This window comes from Hippoglossus stenolepis, chromosome 11 (assembly GCF_022539355.2).
Source record: "Hippoglossus stenolepis isolate QCI-W04-F060 chromosome 11, HSTE1.2, whole genome shotgun sequence".
Lineage (NCBI taxonomy): Eukaryota > Metazoa > Chordata > Actinopteri > Pleuronectiformes > Pleuronectidae > Hippoglossus > Hippoglossus stenolepis.
In genome coordinates, this window is record NC_061493.1 from 6,266,465 (window position 1) to 6,282,975 (window position 16,511).

Sequence of the window (16,511 nt, forward strand, 5' to 3'; positions counted from 1 at the left end):
AGTATTAAGAAAACAAGCCACATGTGTTAAGACGAATCACAAGACGGTTGATTATTTTCAAGCTCTTTCTATCAAAACTTCTCCGCAGTGCATCGCTGATGTATATTTAGCATATAGTGACAACATATCTATTCTCTTCAATCGTATGATTATCTCATATTTTTGATATACAGTAAGTAACTCTAAATATTGTTGTGCACTGTTGTCTTCGTGTGCCACAGTGTTGTGTTGCAGGGTTTACACAATGCAGTGGTATCTGCTGCACCTCATCAATGTTTCATCCACCTGTTGGATCACCCGACGTAGAAAGGGTGGGTGCACAGGAACAAGTGAGCGATCAAATTGCGGAAGTCAGAGGAAGGAATGACAGGTCTAGGTGGGTTAACACGTCACAGTACCGCTGATGTGACGGGAAACAAGGGGATCATGCTTTCAAAATAAAGGCTAATAATACTCTAGTCCATTCAAATGTTTTGAGTTTTGCCTCTTAATTGCATAATTATGTGTAAATACCTAAACCAGTCAATTCCTTGTAGAAGCATATGCATGAGACATTACTTACGTTTTGACTAGATGGACCATTAACGACCCATAATGCGTTTGAAAAATTATTTCAAGCCTCTTCTAGTCCGCACAGTGTGGAAAATTTAAAACAGCATTCAAATATTTGTGTAGGACAATTTATATCAGAGAAAATGTAGTTGAACAATTACATTTATTTTTTAATGTGGATGGGTAGGTGGGTAGGTAGGTGTGTAGGTGGGTAGTTGGATGGATGGAGTTTATTGATCCCACACTGGGACATTTCTGTGTTACAGCAGCAAGGTATCAGGCATATAACACATAAATAGAATGTTGAAAAATAAGAAATGTACATTACATATATATAGAGTAAAGTGTAAATAATGTATGAAAACATTTCTTAGGTGCTTTGTTGTAGGAATTTAGTCTGATAACCTTTGTAGTTTTCCCAAAAAATTAAGGAAATGTAACAATTAACAATAATGCCAAATCCCTCAAAGATTGTAATTGTAATCCAAATAATACACAAAATGTTTCAAATGCAGTATTTCTTGAACCAGGTTGTATTTTGAAAATCCAACCAGGAAGTGGTGTGATTATTTACGGAAGCTTGGTCCCTACATGGACGGTGAGCACAGGATCGTGGTTTCCAGCGGACTGACTGCTGTCGTGAGGAGGAGGAGGGTCGGTAGAACCGGTCGGATTCTGTAAACACTGTACGAACTCTGTTCAGCGACATAGGTACGTTTTATTTCTCACATTGAACCGCTCACCGTGAACCCAGTGCGGTGCTAACTCAGCTAGCTCATTAGCTCCGGTGTGTCAGCAGCGGCAGGGTTAGCCGGGCTCCAGCAGTTAGCCTCTGGCTCCACTCACTGACCCGCAGTGTGGGAGTGTCCTGCTAACCTGTTAGCCAGCTCCTCACTGTGAGTGTGTCAGTAGTGTCAGTGGGTGATGTATACAGGGATATATATGTTGTAAACTCTCTATAAAGGCAGCTGGATCCTTGTAAATCACCACTAGCAGCCATTGTTAACACGACTGCAAATGTAGTTTTAGTGGCTGTAAAGATATAAACTGTCATGTAGTGTGTTTTAGTGACAGTTTTTATTACAGTGTAGTAACAACATTGTATTAACCGTTAGAGCCTGAAACAACAACACTGTATGACTCAATACAGTATGTTCCTCTCTGTTAATATGTTGTTATATTTTAACATTTCCTCACACAACACCACATACACACATACCAAACACACTCCTCCTCCCATACGCACACACACACACACACACACACACACACACACACACACACACACACACACATATATGCAGCCATGTCTCCATCCATACCCCTCCAAGAGATGATCCGGGCCATCAGGTCGGCCAGGACCCAGTGCGAGGAGCGGGGAGTGATCCAGAGGGAGTGTGCCGCTATCCGGGCCCAGTTCAGGCAGACAGACAGCGGGGCGCGATCGCACAACCTGGCCAAGCTGCTCTACGTGCACATGCTGGGCTACCCAGCTCACTTTGGTCAGGTGAGGGGATTTTCTCTAATGCCCGTCATGGGTTTAATGGGGTTTAGCAGGGCGAGAAACCATCATGGCAGCTGGAGGGACTGGGTTCAACAACCGACTATGTCCTGAGTGTTGATCCCTTACAGACATCATCTGTGTGCTCAGCAAAAATGTATACAATGGATGTCACGTGCAAAATCATACTACACTAGTAATGTTGCCGCTGTGCATTCAAACACGTACTTTCGGCCTCAGTCTTTCCTCTGTCATCAGAACACTCTGAACTGTGGTTAAGTTTCAGCTCTAGGAGTTGATGTCAAAGTCTGTGAGTCCACAGGGATGGACACTGGAACTGGGTCACTGACTCGCTCCCATCTCCGAGGCTGCGGCTTTGGAGCTGAGGCTAACCTCAGACTGAGAATTCCCCTCAGGGACATCGGTACTATTGTTTTTTCTAGTAGCTTCACATGTAAAGGCGTTGTTGCTCTCCTTGTTAGATGGAGTGCGTTCGGATGATCGCCAGCCCCCGCTACAGTGAGAAGCGGGTGGGGTACCTGGGAGCCATGATGCTGCTGGACGAAAAGCAGGACGCCAGCCTGCTCATCACCAACTCCATCAAGAAGTAAGGACGGCTCTAACTGGACAAGTCTAAACAAATGATTATTACTCATTTAAAATTCAGGGAACACTTAATTTTTACATCTGCATTTGAGAGTTTATGTACAGATCCTGGGGAATACTGCTGCACATGTGGTGACATAACTGTATCAACCTTTTGTAGCTCTAGAGGGAGCTTTTTAAAGTCTGACAAATAGTCTCATGTGACATCACCTGAGGCAGTGTCTGTTTGACTGACGATTTGAGTTTTAAAAAATGAAGAAAAGTGAGTTTTACTTCAGACCTCTATAACCTGCTCCTCATCCTGGTTTGAGGCTATATCAGCCAATACAAGCACAACACACTCCGATCATTGTGGGCAATGTAGGCACCAGGTTCTGATAAGGAAGAACAATGTGAGGAATAAAACTAAAATAACTCTGATACTTGGTGCAATAGCACATGAATACCATATTATTGAAAACACCAGTTCATAAACCAATGGGTGATGTCTCGGTGGGTGGGCACTTGGTTTAAATTTTAGACCGATAGTGGATTTTAGGGATTTTAAATTCATGATATTGATTTATCAACTGATAGTATAAGATATATATTATCATGTATAACTATATGCAGTAATTGCATATACATGCAGTAATCTAACAAAGGGGAAGGTCCAATGGGGGCACAGTATATCAGAAAAAAGATCGAATGGACGTCACATGCTACATCAAATGGAGGCTATTCTCATGTGATTTCCATAAAATGCTGAACCCATTTTTGTGTGTGTGTGTTCCAGTGACCTGTCTCACAGTAACCAGTACGTACAGTCTCTGGCTCTGTGCACTCTGGCCTGTATGGGTTCTGCTGAGATGTGCAGAGATCTGGCACCAGAGATCGAAAGGCTGCTCCGAGCCTCCAACTCCTATATCAAGAAGAAGGTGGAGACCTGGACAGGGATAATTGCTGTTTATTTATTCATTATTCATTATTACCTCTAGCATTATTGTGAATGACTAAGCAAACCAATGATGTGATATTCTCATTAGTACATGTTTCCTAGCATGAATGATACTTTCTTTGAAAAATGAATACCATGAAATGAAAAACTGAAATTATTTTTAAAGCTATAGTGCCACGTTTCCAGTTCGTTTTAATAGTATTAAAAAAAATGCTGTCTTACATGGATTTTAGTCTGTATTCAGCAGTAAAACTAATTGGACCCCATTGTCATCTGCTCTGTGTTGTAGAAATGATGTATTTGTGTTGATAACTTGCTCCACTCCTCTTCTTCCAGGCTGCTCTGTGTGCGGTTCACATCGTGAGAAAAGTCCACGAACTCGGGGAGCTTTTTGCTCCAGCCGCTCGCTCCCTCTTAGTCGAGAAGAACCACGGTCAGTTGATCTTAATGAAATATGACGTATCAGTAACCCCGTCACACACGTATAGCTCTAAGTATTCTCTTACTTTTTCCCTCCTGTATCTCTAGGTGTGTTACATGGTGCTGTGGTGCTCATCACTGAGCTGTGTGAGCGCAATCAAGAGACACTCGAGCGCTTCAGGAAGGTACGCGGGACACACACGTGCGCACATTCACACACAGATCTGTTGAGTTCAGTGTGCACTGTGTTGCAATGAGTTTTTTGCTGTGTGTTTCTCAGATAGTACCAGATCTAGTTCAGATCATGAAAGGTCTGGTCATTTCCGGTTACTCTCCGGAGCATGATGTGGCAGGAATCAGTGATCCCTTCCTACAGGTCAGTTACTTTCACTCACTTCTTAGACAGTATCATATCTGTCCGGAGTTGGATTTACTGACATAAATTATTATGATAATTTTGTATTATCTATTTTCTTTTCTTGTTTAATTTGTCTAATATGTGTGTATTCCCACATGGGCTCACTCTGACATTATCTAGACTTTTTACCAGGGGGCTGTCTTGAGAAATTTTCAAAGCCTCTGATTTGGATAAAGAGATTATCCAGAGTTCAGTGCCGGTCTGAAAGCAGCTATAAACATACACACTTATTGCCTCCTTTTCTTGCTGATTTGAAGTTGATTAGAAAAAAATTTAGTCCAGCTGTTGACTCTCACCGGCTTCCATCCTCAGGTACGAATCTTGAGGTTGCTGAGAATCCTCGGACGCAACAATGAAGTAGCCAGTGACGCCATGAACGACCTACTCGCTCAGGTCCATAATCCACTCAGAGTCTGTAATTAAACTGTGTGCCCTGCAACACCTTTACATTCTGATAAAAAAAATCTCCAAAACACTAACAAAGAACTATAATATATTTTTTGAACTTTCTATTTATGTAGTTGCTTTTGTGTGGTGTCAGCCATGGTAATGATTCTCATGCTGACTATCCAGCACTAAGTTAAAGGTTCAGTGTGTATAATTTAGTGACATCTCGTGGTGAAGTTGCATGTTGCAGCTGAAGACTCCCTTACTTCACCCTCCCCTTCCAAACATGACAGAGAACCTGTGGTAACCTTCAGTTGTCATAAAAACTCAAAATGCATTTTGGGTTACTGTAAAAAAACATGGTGGCCACCGTAGAGAGGACCGGCTCCCAAAGTAAATATAAAGTATTTTATAAAGGGTTCATTCTAGGGTAAAGAAAACAACTATTCGTACAATTTAGATTAAACACACTCGTGAAAACATCTAAATGGTACACACTGGACCTTTTTTTAAAAAAATTGAATCACTTCCTCAGTTACATGGTATTTTTTTTAGTGAAAAGGTTTATCATGAATTGTGTGGAATTTATACAAAGTAAAAAAAAAAAAAGTAAATTAAAAAATCTCCTCTGTCAGTTGATGGTTGCAAGAAGCAAAAATGTGTTGTTATGAATGTATCACTGGTCTTTAATGGTCTGTTACAGACACTGGGCGACTGTTGTATTGACGTGTGTGTGACTTGTCGTACAGGTGGCAACCAACACTGACAGCACTAAGACAGTGGGCAACGCTGTGCTGTATGAGACTGTTCTCACTGTGCTGGACATCAAGTCAGAGAGCGGCCTCAGGGTGAGACACCAGCTAATCTTTTCACCGTGTTTAACCACATTAATACACAGAGAACAGTGTTATCTAATGAACCTGTGCTTCAATTCTGTTTTGTCACAGGTTCTGGCTGTGAACATCCTGGGAAGATTCCTCCTGAACAACGACAGGAACATTCGGTCAGCGCCGCTTCCTTTCCTTCCTCCTTTCCTTCCTCCTTTCCTTCCTCCTTTCCATCTCTTCCTCCTTCCCTCCCTCCTTCCTCTCTTATTGCTTGTGGTCATTTTACCTTTTCTCTTGCTCAAGGCCAATCATCTAACTCCCCAAACTCTCTGCAGCCACAGAGAGAAACCTCCTGCCATCAATCCAAGCTCATTCCTCTAGAGCTGAGCAGGCGGCTGCTGTCTGTCCCTTTTATGCTGATCTCTCAACTTGGAGACATTTCAGTTTTCATCAGGCAGTGAGGAGGACTGTTACGGCTCCTTTGGGTTTTATTATGTTCCTATTTTCTTTAGGTTTGTCTCCATGTGTCGGGCCTATCTGGTCTTTACCTGCTGTCAGCTTGAATCTCCCTGTTTCTGTGTGGCAGTAATAGGACTGGGTTATTCCTGCAAACCGCTCCACTAGATCCTATCTCTCCTGTGCTCACATAAATACTTGATCAGCTCATGAGACCTTTCAAGTGGTCGGATAAATAATTCATGTGGTAATGCTGAGGAAGATAAGTCTGCACAGCACTGCGAATTAATCTCGATTGTTAGCCGATGAAGAGCATGAAGATTCAAAATATAATATCGTAATTTTCATTGTTGTGTGTCCAGGTACATCGCCATGACCTCCCTTCAAAAGATCGTTTGCACAGATCACAATGCTGTGCAGCGCCACAGAGGAACCATAGTGGACTGTCTGAAGGACCAGGACGCTTCTGTAAAACGGTAACTTTCACCTCGTTCAGTAAACATGACTCTCTGAGGTCCTGCTTTTCAAATGTCATAACCTAATGTGGGTCTTCTAACACGATTTAGATTTGTATAGATGCAGTGCCAGCTCTAATCATGTCTGTTTGGAATGGGCTGTTTGCTTGGCCTGTAGTAATGCTGGTTGCAGCTTTATCTTTGAAACTGGAAAGGTGACCTGCAGTAATTGAGAAGTAGCAAGTAAAGACTGACTGCCTGACTCAGTCGACAGAACCAGGAAGCTGCACCACCTCAGCTGCGCAAAGAGCTGTTCACCTGTTTATTCCGAGTTTAGTGAAGCTTGACTCAGTACACAGAACCAAGAACTGGAGAATCAGTCATCGTCGTCATGAAGGGGCTGTTGTCGTGATCAACGGCGTCACTTTCGTTGTAAGTTTTAACAGCTGGTCAGGGATCAGTTCTTTTCTTTAAGTGGACATCAATTACATTTTTTAAACGTAGGGAACCTCTGGAAAAGTATGTAATTTTCAGTTTGGGACATTGTCTGATGCTCTGACCAAAAGAGACAATTTGATGCTTTATGACCAAAATATCCCGGATATGGGCGCTGCCATCTTGCGCTGGTGTTGTAATTGGGAGCCAGAGTCTGTGCAGTAGTGCCACGGTATCAAGGTCCCGCCAAAACACGCAGTTGACCAATCAGGAGTCAATCTCAGCTGTCAATCGTGACATTTCACCCCATTTTTATAGCATCAAATAACTAATTAAAAGCAAATTTAATGGGAAAATAAATACTTGAATAAACATCAGTGTGATAAGAAGAAACAATCTTTTTTTTAGTTTTGTCCATGTCCCCTCTGCTAACATGTTGGGGGAAGGGTTTCTGACCTATACTGCAGTCAGCCACCAGGCGGAGATCCAGGTGTTTTGGCTTCACTTTCTGAGAGCTGTCATGTCGTCCATCTTTATGCTCACTCTTATGTTCTGTACCCACTGAGCTCCTCAGTTATGCCCACACCTGGTCAGTAGAGAACACACTGACCTCTGCTGTATCTACACAGAATAAACAGCAGTCTCAATTGTCAACACTCACAGTTACAGGTCTCATTTTAAAAGGGGCAAGTTTTTATTCATTGTATTTCCATGATTGTTTCTCTCGTCTCATCCCTCCAGCCGCGCATTGGAGCTCTCCTTAGCTCTTGTGTCAGCCACCAACATCCGCACCATGATGAAGGAGCTGCTCCTCTTCCTCTCCTCCTGTCCCCCAGAGCTAAAATCTCATGCTGCCAGCGGCATATTCAACGCCGCTGAAAGGTGACACACTGCCCGACACAAAAATGTGCACATACATGGTTGTAGTACGTACACATACTGTATCTGTGCATGCGTGCACACAGACATTCATGTGCATGTGGATGCATTTAATAATAAATGTGAAGTGTAAAAGCTGCAACAAAAAGTCTCTGTGCTTGAAATGTACAGTGTGTGTGTGGCTGGAAATCTGACTGTGTCTGTCTCCACTCTCAATGAGGTCCCTGTCCATTTAGCTGCCACTGTGATGATCAATAGCCTCCAGTGTTTCTGCTGTATATCACTCCACCACTTAATGCACCTCCCTGTTTGTGTGTATGCGCGTGCAAGCGGTGGTATGGTCTAGATGCAATTGTGTGTGTTTGTTTCTGAGTCACCCTCAAGCACCACTGAGTTAGCTGTGTGTGTGTGTCTCTGTCAGGTATGCACCCTCCCAGCGCTGGCACATTGACACCATCCTGCATGTCCTCACCACGGTAAATACAGACTGAGACTCACCCTGCTGCCTCTGACATGGGCCTAACACTCACAACTATTTTATCGTTGTCCGCTGCTGTCAAGTCACGCCTCAGTCACAAGTCACAAGTCACGCCTCAGTGCAGATACCAGGGGCCTCCACCTTCTGTACAAACATTCACATATACCGCCCACTGTTCTGAACAGGCTTTTTATCCTCTTCTAATGCTTCTCATTTTACACGATGTTAAAATCCTTACTTTTCATTTTCATTTCCCTCCGTCTAGTAGAGAGAATAAATGAAACGCTAATGACTGCTGTACAAGCTAATGCTCACACTAATCCTTTTCAGTGGTCTCTCTAAATGATGGAGAGTAAATTGTGCACAAAGATATATATTGGGGATGTGGTATTATGGAAATATCCCTCTAAGTGAGGTCATAGGGTCTGGGTGGAAATATAGGGCGACCCTGATACTTGTTCCAGCTGTCTAGCTAATGGACTTATTGTGCGTGTTTGTGTGCATGTGTTTAACTCTGATTCCTCACTCTGTCAGGCAGGGGGCGACGTGAGAGATGAAACTGTGCCCAACCTGATCCAGCTCATCACCAACACCTCTGAGCTGCACTGTTACACTGTCCACAAGCTCTACCGCGCCCTGCTCACTGACATCTCTCAGGTGTGTGTATGTGTGTGTGTGCATGTGTGGCCATTAGTAATTTACAGATCTGTGCATCGGTCAGCTTATTCATCCAGTGTAACTGAAGAATAAAGTCTGTGGGTTACTCCATACTGATCCTATCCATACAAATAATACACTATATTTGAGATATTCATTTGAGAATGATTATGAATATGAATATGAGAATGATTCATTATATAATATTTTAACTGTACTGTTAACTGCAAAACATTAACAGAAGATTACAAGGCTTAAAAGAAACTTTAAATCAACCATTAAAATATGTTTTTATTTTATCTCATACTTAATACATCTGTATATTTAACAAAGTGGAATAAACTACTGAAAAAATGACATTCCTTTTCATGTGAATTGTAATGTGGTCTCATGCCTTTGGACCCAACTGTAAAATGACAAAATTGACAAAACTCATACTATGAAATGATTTGAAAGCAAAATAAACAAAGCAAACCACAGGAAATACAACTGCATAATAGAAAAAAATTAAGAAAGAAAATACAGGAACCTTGTGGTATTTGCCAGACCAAATTTTTAGAGACTACAACTGACACAAGAGGAAGCATCAGAACAGATTTTGGACAATTAGTCCAGGATTTGCATCCATTGTTTACACACACACACACACACACACACACACACACACACACACACACACACACACACACACACACACACACACACACACAATTATTTTAATAGAATTACCATTGTCAATATCAGAGAGAAACTCAAGCGATGCATGAAGATTTTCATCATAGAGAAAAGTGTGTCAGTCCTGGAGCAGACAGAGCTGCTGTGGTTCTGTGGCAGTGAGAATAGCTTGGCTTTCAGCTTTTCAACAAAAAAAAAGCCTGATGCAGTGAGGTTTATTTTTGGACTCGAGTCAGACGAGGAGCCGTGTACTGACTGTGCAGTGTGGTGCAGTTTTAACACCATTTCCAACATTAACCTCCTGTGAGTTCAGGCAAAAGTGACAATTCAGCACACTGCTCTGCTGACCAGTGAGCCAGTTTACCAGGAACCTGACCAATTATTTTATGTTTACATTTTACTGTGACTGTAATACAAAAACTATAGACTGTAGTGAGTCATGTTTGCTCTGTGGGTCTGTGCAGCCATCCCTGGTGCAGGTGGCCTGCTGGTGTATAGGAGAGTATGGAGACCTGCTGATGAAAGGAGAGTGTCAGGAGACTGAGGCTGTACAGGTACGCCCATATAAATGATTTCTCTTCATCCACAAATGATCCACTGTATTGCTAAATCATGATAGCATTATATTTGTATCTTGTATCTGGTGTTGTTATCACTGTAGGTTTTCTCCATGCAAAACAAAGCACAATGCAGCACAAAGAAAGTGCTGTGTTTGCAATTATTGCAGGATCTCACATTTCAGTGGCAGTGTCTGATTTATAGGTGAATTCTGGGAAGTGTAGTGCAGATAAATGATCACAATGATATTGGTTCTTTTTCCACACTGCCATTACGGTGCAGAAAGTTTGTTTCTTTTTTCCTATCTTTATTCAATAGCATGGTGTCTCACTTTGATAGCAGAACTTTGATTGATTTTGCACCCAGATTCACCCAAAACCCAGCGCCCGCACTCAAACATAACAGCTTGTGCTTAGATATCCTGCGCTTCAGCTCTTCTCCTAACGCTCACACCGCTAATGTGCAGACGTGAATGGTCTGCTCACGGATTCTTTCGGTTTTAGAATTTTGACTCGTGCACAAAAGCAGCGTGAGCACGGGCAGAAGAGCTGAAGCTGGAGAGCAGGAAATCTAAGCACAAGCAGGTTATATTTGATTGAGAGCGCAGGGTTCTGAGTGAGAGCATTACAAAATCTGAAAGTAGAAATCATAAGTCTCTCCAACTGAAAGACCAGGCTCTTGAATAAAGATAAGAATTATTAATCCGTTACTATTTATTAGAAAAGGATTATTAACCCAGTAATGTTAAACAGCCTTTCTTTCACTTTTAAAATTTTACACATAACAGAAGTATAGTCAAGCCCAAGCTCCCTGCTGGTCTTCTTTAATTTAGCATCTGACATTTTCTTAATAGCAAATAAAAATCAGTCAGGGAAATACCCAAGAATCTTTATTAATTCTTAATCCCTTTTAAATTTTTAACCCTAAAAACAAGTGTTGGGTATCATACAGGAAGTGTAGTGAATTGTGTTACTGTAGTACTTTGTAGCTACCGCATGAATACTGGCAAATAATCTGTGTAATCATTTTCCGTTTTATAAAATTGTGACAGCCGCTTCAAAACCCAGTCATGACGCGTCTCTTCATCAGGTCACTGAAGACGATGCCCTGGATGCCTTGGAAACAGTTCTACAGTCCCACATGTCCTCCCCAGCAACCAGAGGCTTTGCTCTCACCGCCACCATGAAACTGAGCACACGCATCACTGACAACGTGGAGTAAGAAACACTGGTGTCCCTCAACACACACAGTGAACGCATGCGACTGAAAGCATGGCCACTTAGGTCGCTATTTACAAGAAATAGAAACAGAAAGTTCTGTTGGTCAAAAGCAAAGACTCAAAAAATCACTGGTCAATTATTGAGGAGGAAAAAAAAAACCTAAGTACTGATATTTTCCAATTTTGTCAACCTGCATTTCAACATCCCACAACATTTCAGTGAAGGCTAAATGCTGCACTAGTACAATATTAATAGTACAAGACTTTGTGTTTTGATATCTTAAGTTTTAGCTTATTGTTTCTATGAAGTCTCATTCTCAGGCTCTTGTGCATCTGTGTCTCTAATGTGCCATGTATAATGTTGATCGACATCTGGTCGCCAACAGATATTGATAGTGAAGAGTTCTGAGGAGCCTTAGGTTTAAAACTTGAGCAGTGAGTTGTGACGTGACTTCTAAATAGCTGCAGCAATTTCAAAATCATCTCCTAACTCCCTCTCTCTCTTTTTATCGCTCCACCCTCTCCAGTCGGATCAGAAGCATTGTCAGCATCTACGGCAGCTGTTTAGACGTGGAGCTCCAGCAGAGGGCAGTTGAATACAACGCTCTGTTCAAAAAATATGACCACATGAGGTATGCAACGGTTCCATGAAGACGTTCACTTTTTCAACTCTTTAAAAGCAAATCTTGAAGTAGAGTTGTTTTGACTTCCTGCATGTTGGGGTTACAGGTGTTGTTCTTTTCTGACCAGTAAAAAGCTGAGATGCTTTGTCTCTCCACAGGGCAGCGGTGCTGGAGAGGATGCCCGTGATCGAAAAGAACTCCTTGGGTGATACCAATGGAGAGTCAGCGGGGGAAACCATGAAGGAGATCCAGACAGCTACAGTCAAGAAGGCAGAGCCACTGCTGCAACAACAACCTGCTAACCAGGTACATCACCATAAGTAAAGATGCATATTTGGTCCAATTTTTACTGATGAGCTTGCGAAAAGTCTTTCCAGTCCTGTTTCTCTGTATTTGACTTTGGTTGGTTGTTGGTTGGCTTGGTTGAGTTGTCTGTGACCGTTGGGCCTTGGTGGAGGTATGTGCTCCACTGAGTGCCATTCTAGTTTTTAGAGTTGTATGTATCACAGGCTGTATATAAAAATGGCCATTCTGTTGATGGTCTGTTCAGTGTAAAGCTTTATTTTCACTGGTTTTATGAGAATAATTGTTGAAATATAAATGACGTATTTAAGTTTTACTTAACATTTATACTTCAATATTATTCTCTACAAACTTGTTTTGGTTGAGACTCCGATGAAGAAACTCATTTCTCTTTCTGTCTGTGTCTCCCTTCAGGTGTGTGATCTCTTGGACCTGCTGGGTGGCTCCGAGGAGCCTCTGCAGCCCAGTCCAGCACAGGGCAGCACAGCACCAGGTCTGTCCATCAACACCGCCAGCACTGCAGGAGGAGACCTGCTGGATCTACTGGGAGGGTTAGAGCCAACGCCCCTGGCACCAGGTCCGATAGACACACAAACACCACACACGTTGCTAGAGAATGAAAAGCTGTTCTCAGACATGAACTCAACATTTTACGTAGTTTGCCCATCACATGTGAAGAACACAGCAGGAGATTGTTCGAGTCAGACGCGTTCACAGCAACAGGAAGATTTCCGGAAAATTCAGGCCAGGGGTGGCGTCTGGGTAGAGCATGTAGGAGTAAGGTCATGACAGCACATTGACATGGGCGTTCGAGTTGTCTTTCCAAGTTGACATCGTCATCTGTTATGGTTCCTCTTTCATTCTTGGATATTTGCATTCTTCCAGTTTTTGCATCTGTCACATTTTACAAACGTCATGGACACACCCGCTCACTCACTGTGAATGTTCTGGATATTTTCCTGCTGTATTCTCACATGATCTCCCTCTAACATTTTCCGGACATTTTACGTGGGCGCTGGCAGGAAAAGTTTTGGCCCCTCTCAAATGTCAGGAAACTATCTGGACTGAAAGTAGCTCAAGAGAGAAAGAGGAAGTTATTTTGGAAACTAAACTAGAGAAACTGAAATTGTATTGCTTCAAATCATATCCCTCTATTTCTCTATTGGTGTTTTCTTTGTTCAAATTCAAGTAAAGTAAATGCAGTCTTTTATTCCCACAGCTCCCACAGTGACGGTGTATGACAAAGAAGGCGTCGCTTTGACACTCAATTGTGAGAAACAGTCCGAGTCAGGTCTGACAGTCACACTCATAGCCTCCAACTCCACTGACTCGGACATCAGCAGCTTCACCCTGCAAGCTGCTGTACCCAAGGTTGGTTTCAGCACCAGTGACACTCAGCTCAGTAAACACCCCCTGTCAGACCATGTATTCATCATGAAGAAGCCACACGTCATTCTGAAAAAAGGCAAGATTTCTATTAACGTCTGCAGAGGCAAAGTCTCAAAATAATCAGACTGAAAAATGTATTGGGCAATTGTGAGTGGGAGCGCTGACAGATTTGTGTTGGCTGGTCAGGTTTTTATGGTTTGGTCTGGTGGATGGGAAAAAAAAACAGCTCTAACCTTCAACACGCTTTTACTCCAACTCCATCCTCTCCCGTCGCCCCCAGTTTAAGCTCTGTGGCAGGGATGTAGCTACCAGTGAGAACATAGAGTATCTGGGACTAACATTTACCAAATCACTCTATATAAATGTCAAATAACAAAAATATAAATGAATATTTTGTCTATTCTTTTTTTATGGTTTTTATAGCGTTCTTTTCTAGTCTTGATGGCCACTCACTGCTCTTCACAGTACAGTTTTGTCATTCAGCCATTCACACACTCATTCATACAGTGCATCTATGTGCAGCACTTTCTCTATCACACGTAAAACACACACTAGGGGCACAGCCTTCAGGAGTAATTTGAGCTTCAGTATCTTTCCCAAGGACACTTTGGCACGTGGAATAGGCAGGACTGGGATTGAACCACCAACCCTCTGGTTAGTGGAGGACCCGCCCCACCTCCTGAGCCCCCATAATATGTGTAATATGGAAACCTACTGTTTCTTTACATCAAAAAACCTTTTCAAACTAAAAAGAATATGAAATACACATTTGAAATTATATTATTATATGCTCAAATTATTTTGTACTTTAACACCATATATTTCTGGCAGCTGGGAGAATCTACATTTAGATCACTGTGTAGGTTTATGACATTAAGGTAAATAATAACTGAACAACTAAATGGGCAGTGTTTTGGTGTGAAGCCGAACATTTCTTCATGGGGTGGGACTGTTCAGGGGAATTTGAGCTCATGAGCTCAGCATGTGTCACATCTTGGCCTCGGCCCTGTTGTGTGTCATGTTCTCAGTGGTCGAGGGGACAACAACAACATGTCCACTGCTTTAGACTTCAAAGTTGTATTTGATCTCCCTGCAGAGTGTCCAGTTACACATGAAGGCCCCCAGTGGGGACTCTCTCCCTGCACGAGGCGCAGCTAAGGTGACCCAGCTGGTGATCCTCAACAACCCAAACAAGGTGGGTCTGTGGTGGTTGATGACGCAAGTGGAGAACTCGCATTAAGGGCACTGTCACACATACACAAATGAAGTAGTGGTGAACCTTCGCCTCCCATTCACATAATGGAATCCAAATCCTTCTTTCCTCCTCCAGGTGAGCCTGAAGATGAGGATCCGCGTATCTTACACCAGACACGGATCAGCCTTCCAGGACACCGTCCAGGTCGACACCTTCCCAGGCCTCTGACAGCTGTTAGTCAGTCCTACTGGCCTATGACAGCAGACTGTGGATGAGTCAGCAGGCGTCAGCCTCACTGACAGTCTGCTGTAAAAACCCTCCACTCCACAGTCCAACCTGCTGTTCCTCAAATACCCACCTTTTTTATTTCTGGTGTTTTTAGCGCTGAAAAACACTTTTTCTCTCACAGGAAATCAGCCTCGTGTTAACACATAGTTCTCCTCTCGCCTGGAGCTGAAGTGTAAATGTGATTATTAACACGAGCTGTGGAATATGCAGGTAAAACATGGAAATGACAAAATTATAGTATTTTCTAAGAAGTTTTATGTGACTGTCCAAACAAATATCCACTTAAGTTTCAACCAGGGTTTTATTTTAATGTGGCTTCTGTCAGTTTAAGCCACTAGATCAACTCTACTCATACATCACTGCATTAATACTCCACTACAAAGCGATCTCACTTTTTCTTCATTTGCCTCGACCTTCTTTACGCAACTGAAAAGCAGCTGAGCACTAACTAATGAGCCACTACGACTTATATGAAATTATTTTATCCAGAACGCTTGATTTTATTTGGAAAATGCAGGGACATGAATTTGAATCTGAAGGGTTGAAGACTTTAAACAGCCATGTGTCTTGGAATTCACTTGTCTTGTGTTATTCAGCTGAACTGCTCAGTGTCAGAGTGTCCTCTTCCTTTCTCCTCTGTGCCTTGAGCCCTCTCAAGAAAGGAAGTTTTCTAAAAATAAAATGTCATATTTAATTTTGAAGGCTAAGACATGGTTTTAAAAGAAGTATTGTCAAATAAACATTTTTATCATTCCCACAAGCAACACTTGTTTTTACTGACCATTGTTTCCTTGTCAATTGTTTACAGAGGCTCCTTATTGAATTGTTTGATTTTCTGGAGACTATGTAAAGTGATACAAGAAGAAAAACAGTCATGATGTGGTTTATAAGATGTATATTTGAGATGATAAGCGTGTAAGTACAATTAGAAATGTACATTGGAAATCTCTAACATGATACTTTGATGTGGAAGTAAAAAAAAAATTGAGCTGTCAAACATAAAATGGATAAAGTGTATTATCTGAGTTATTTGAAATAAATCATCTCAATCACAGAACTTCTGAAAACACTCTGGAGACTGGATACAAGCAGTGGTGCTGTAATGTGATTTAAGCACAATCTACCTTCACTAAAATGTACGGGAGTATACTATCAACTGTTTATATTTGTCTTTGAATTTTCAGTCTCATGTCATTTTCTATAAAAGAAAACAAGTTTTCAGAATCCTCAGTGACCCGTCTCTGTGTCTTTGT

The 16,511-nt window shown here is 42.0% G+C and overlaps 1 protein-coding gene across 2 annotated transcripts; it reads left to right on the forward strand.

The window, feature by feature from the left end:
- The first annotated feature begins 1,120 nt into the window (after window positions 1-1,120).
- On the forward strand, window positions 1,121-16,488 carry ap1g2 (adaptor related protein complex 1 subunit gamma 2). Of its 2 annotated transcripts, none has more exons than XM_035170547.2 (22): window positions 1,121-1,263; window positions 1,857-2,059; window positions 2,536-2,660; window positions 3,435-3,576; window positions 3,933-4,029; window positions 4,125-4,201; window positions 4,297-4,392; window positions 4,747-4,827; window positions 5,571-5,669; window positions 5,769-5,824; window positions 6,467-6,580; window positions 7,736-7,876; window positions 8,295-8,349; window positions 8,886-9,008; window positions 10,148-10,237; window positions 11,331-11,458; window positions 11,988-12,092; window positions 12,242-12,389; window positions 12,801-12,963; window positions 13,606-13,757; window positions 14,872-14,970; window positions 15,106-16,488. In XM_035170547.2, exons 2-22 carry the CDS (start codon window positions 1,859-1,861, stop codon window positions 15,196-15,198), a joined length of 2,385 nt encoding a protein of 794 aa, XP_035026438.1. In that variant the 5' UTR covers window positions 1,121-1,263; window positions 1,857-1,858; the 3' UTR covers window positions 15,199-16,488. The 2 variants fall into 2 exon arrangements, with proteins under 2 accessions (XP_035026438.1, XP_035026439.1); XM_035170548.2 differs by having other exon boundaries at window positions 13,615-13,757.
- The last annotated feature ends 23 nt before the right edge of the window (window positions 16,489-16,511 follow it).

Coding starts and splice junctions, on each gene's coding strand:
- ap1g2 (XM_035170547.2), top strand. CDS start 1,859: ATGTCTCCATCCATACCCCTCCAAGAGATGATCCGGGCCATCAGGTCG. Junction 6,581..7,735: donor CAGGACGCTTCTGTAAAACG/GTAACTTTCACC, acceptor TCATCCCTCCAG/CCGCGCATTGGAGCTCTCCT. Junction 12,964..13,605: donor GCCAACGCCCCTGGCACCAG/GTCCGATAGACA, acceptor TTATTCCCACAG/CTCCCACAGTGACGGTGTAT.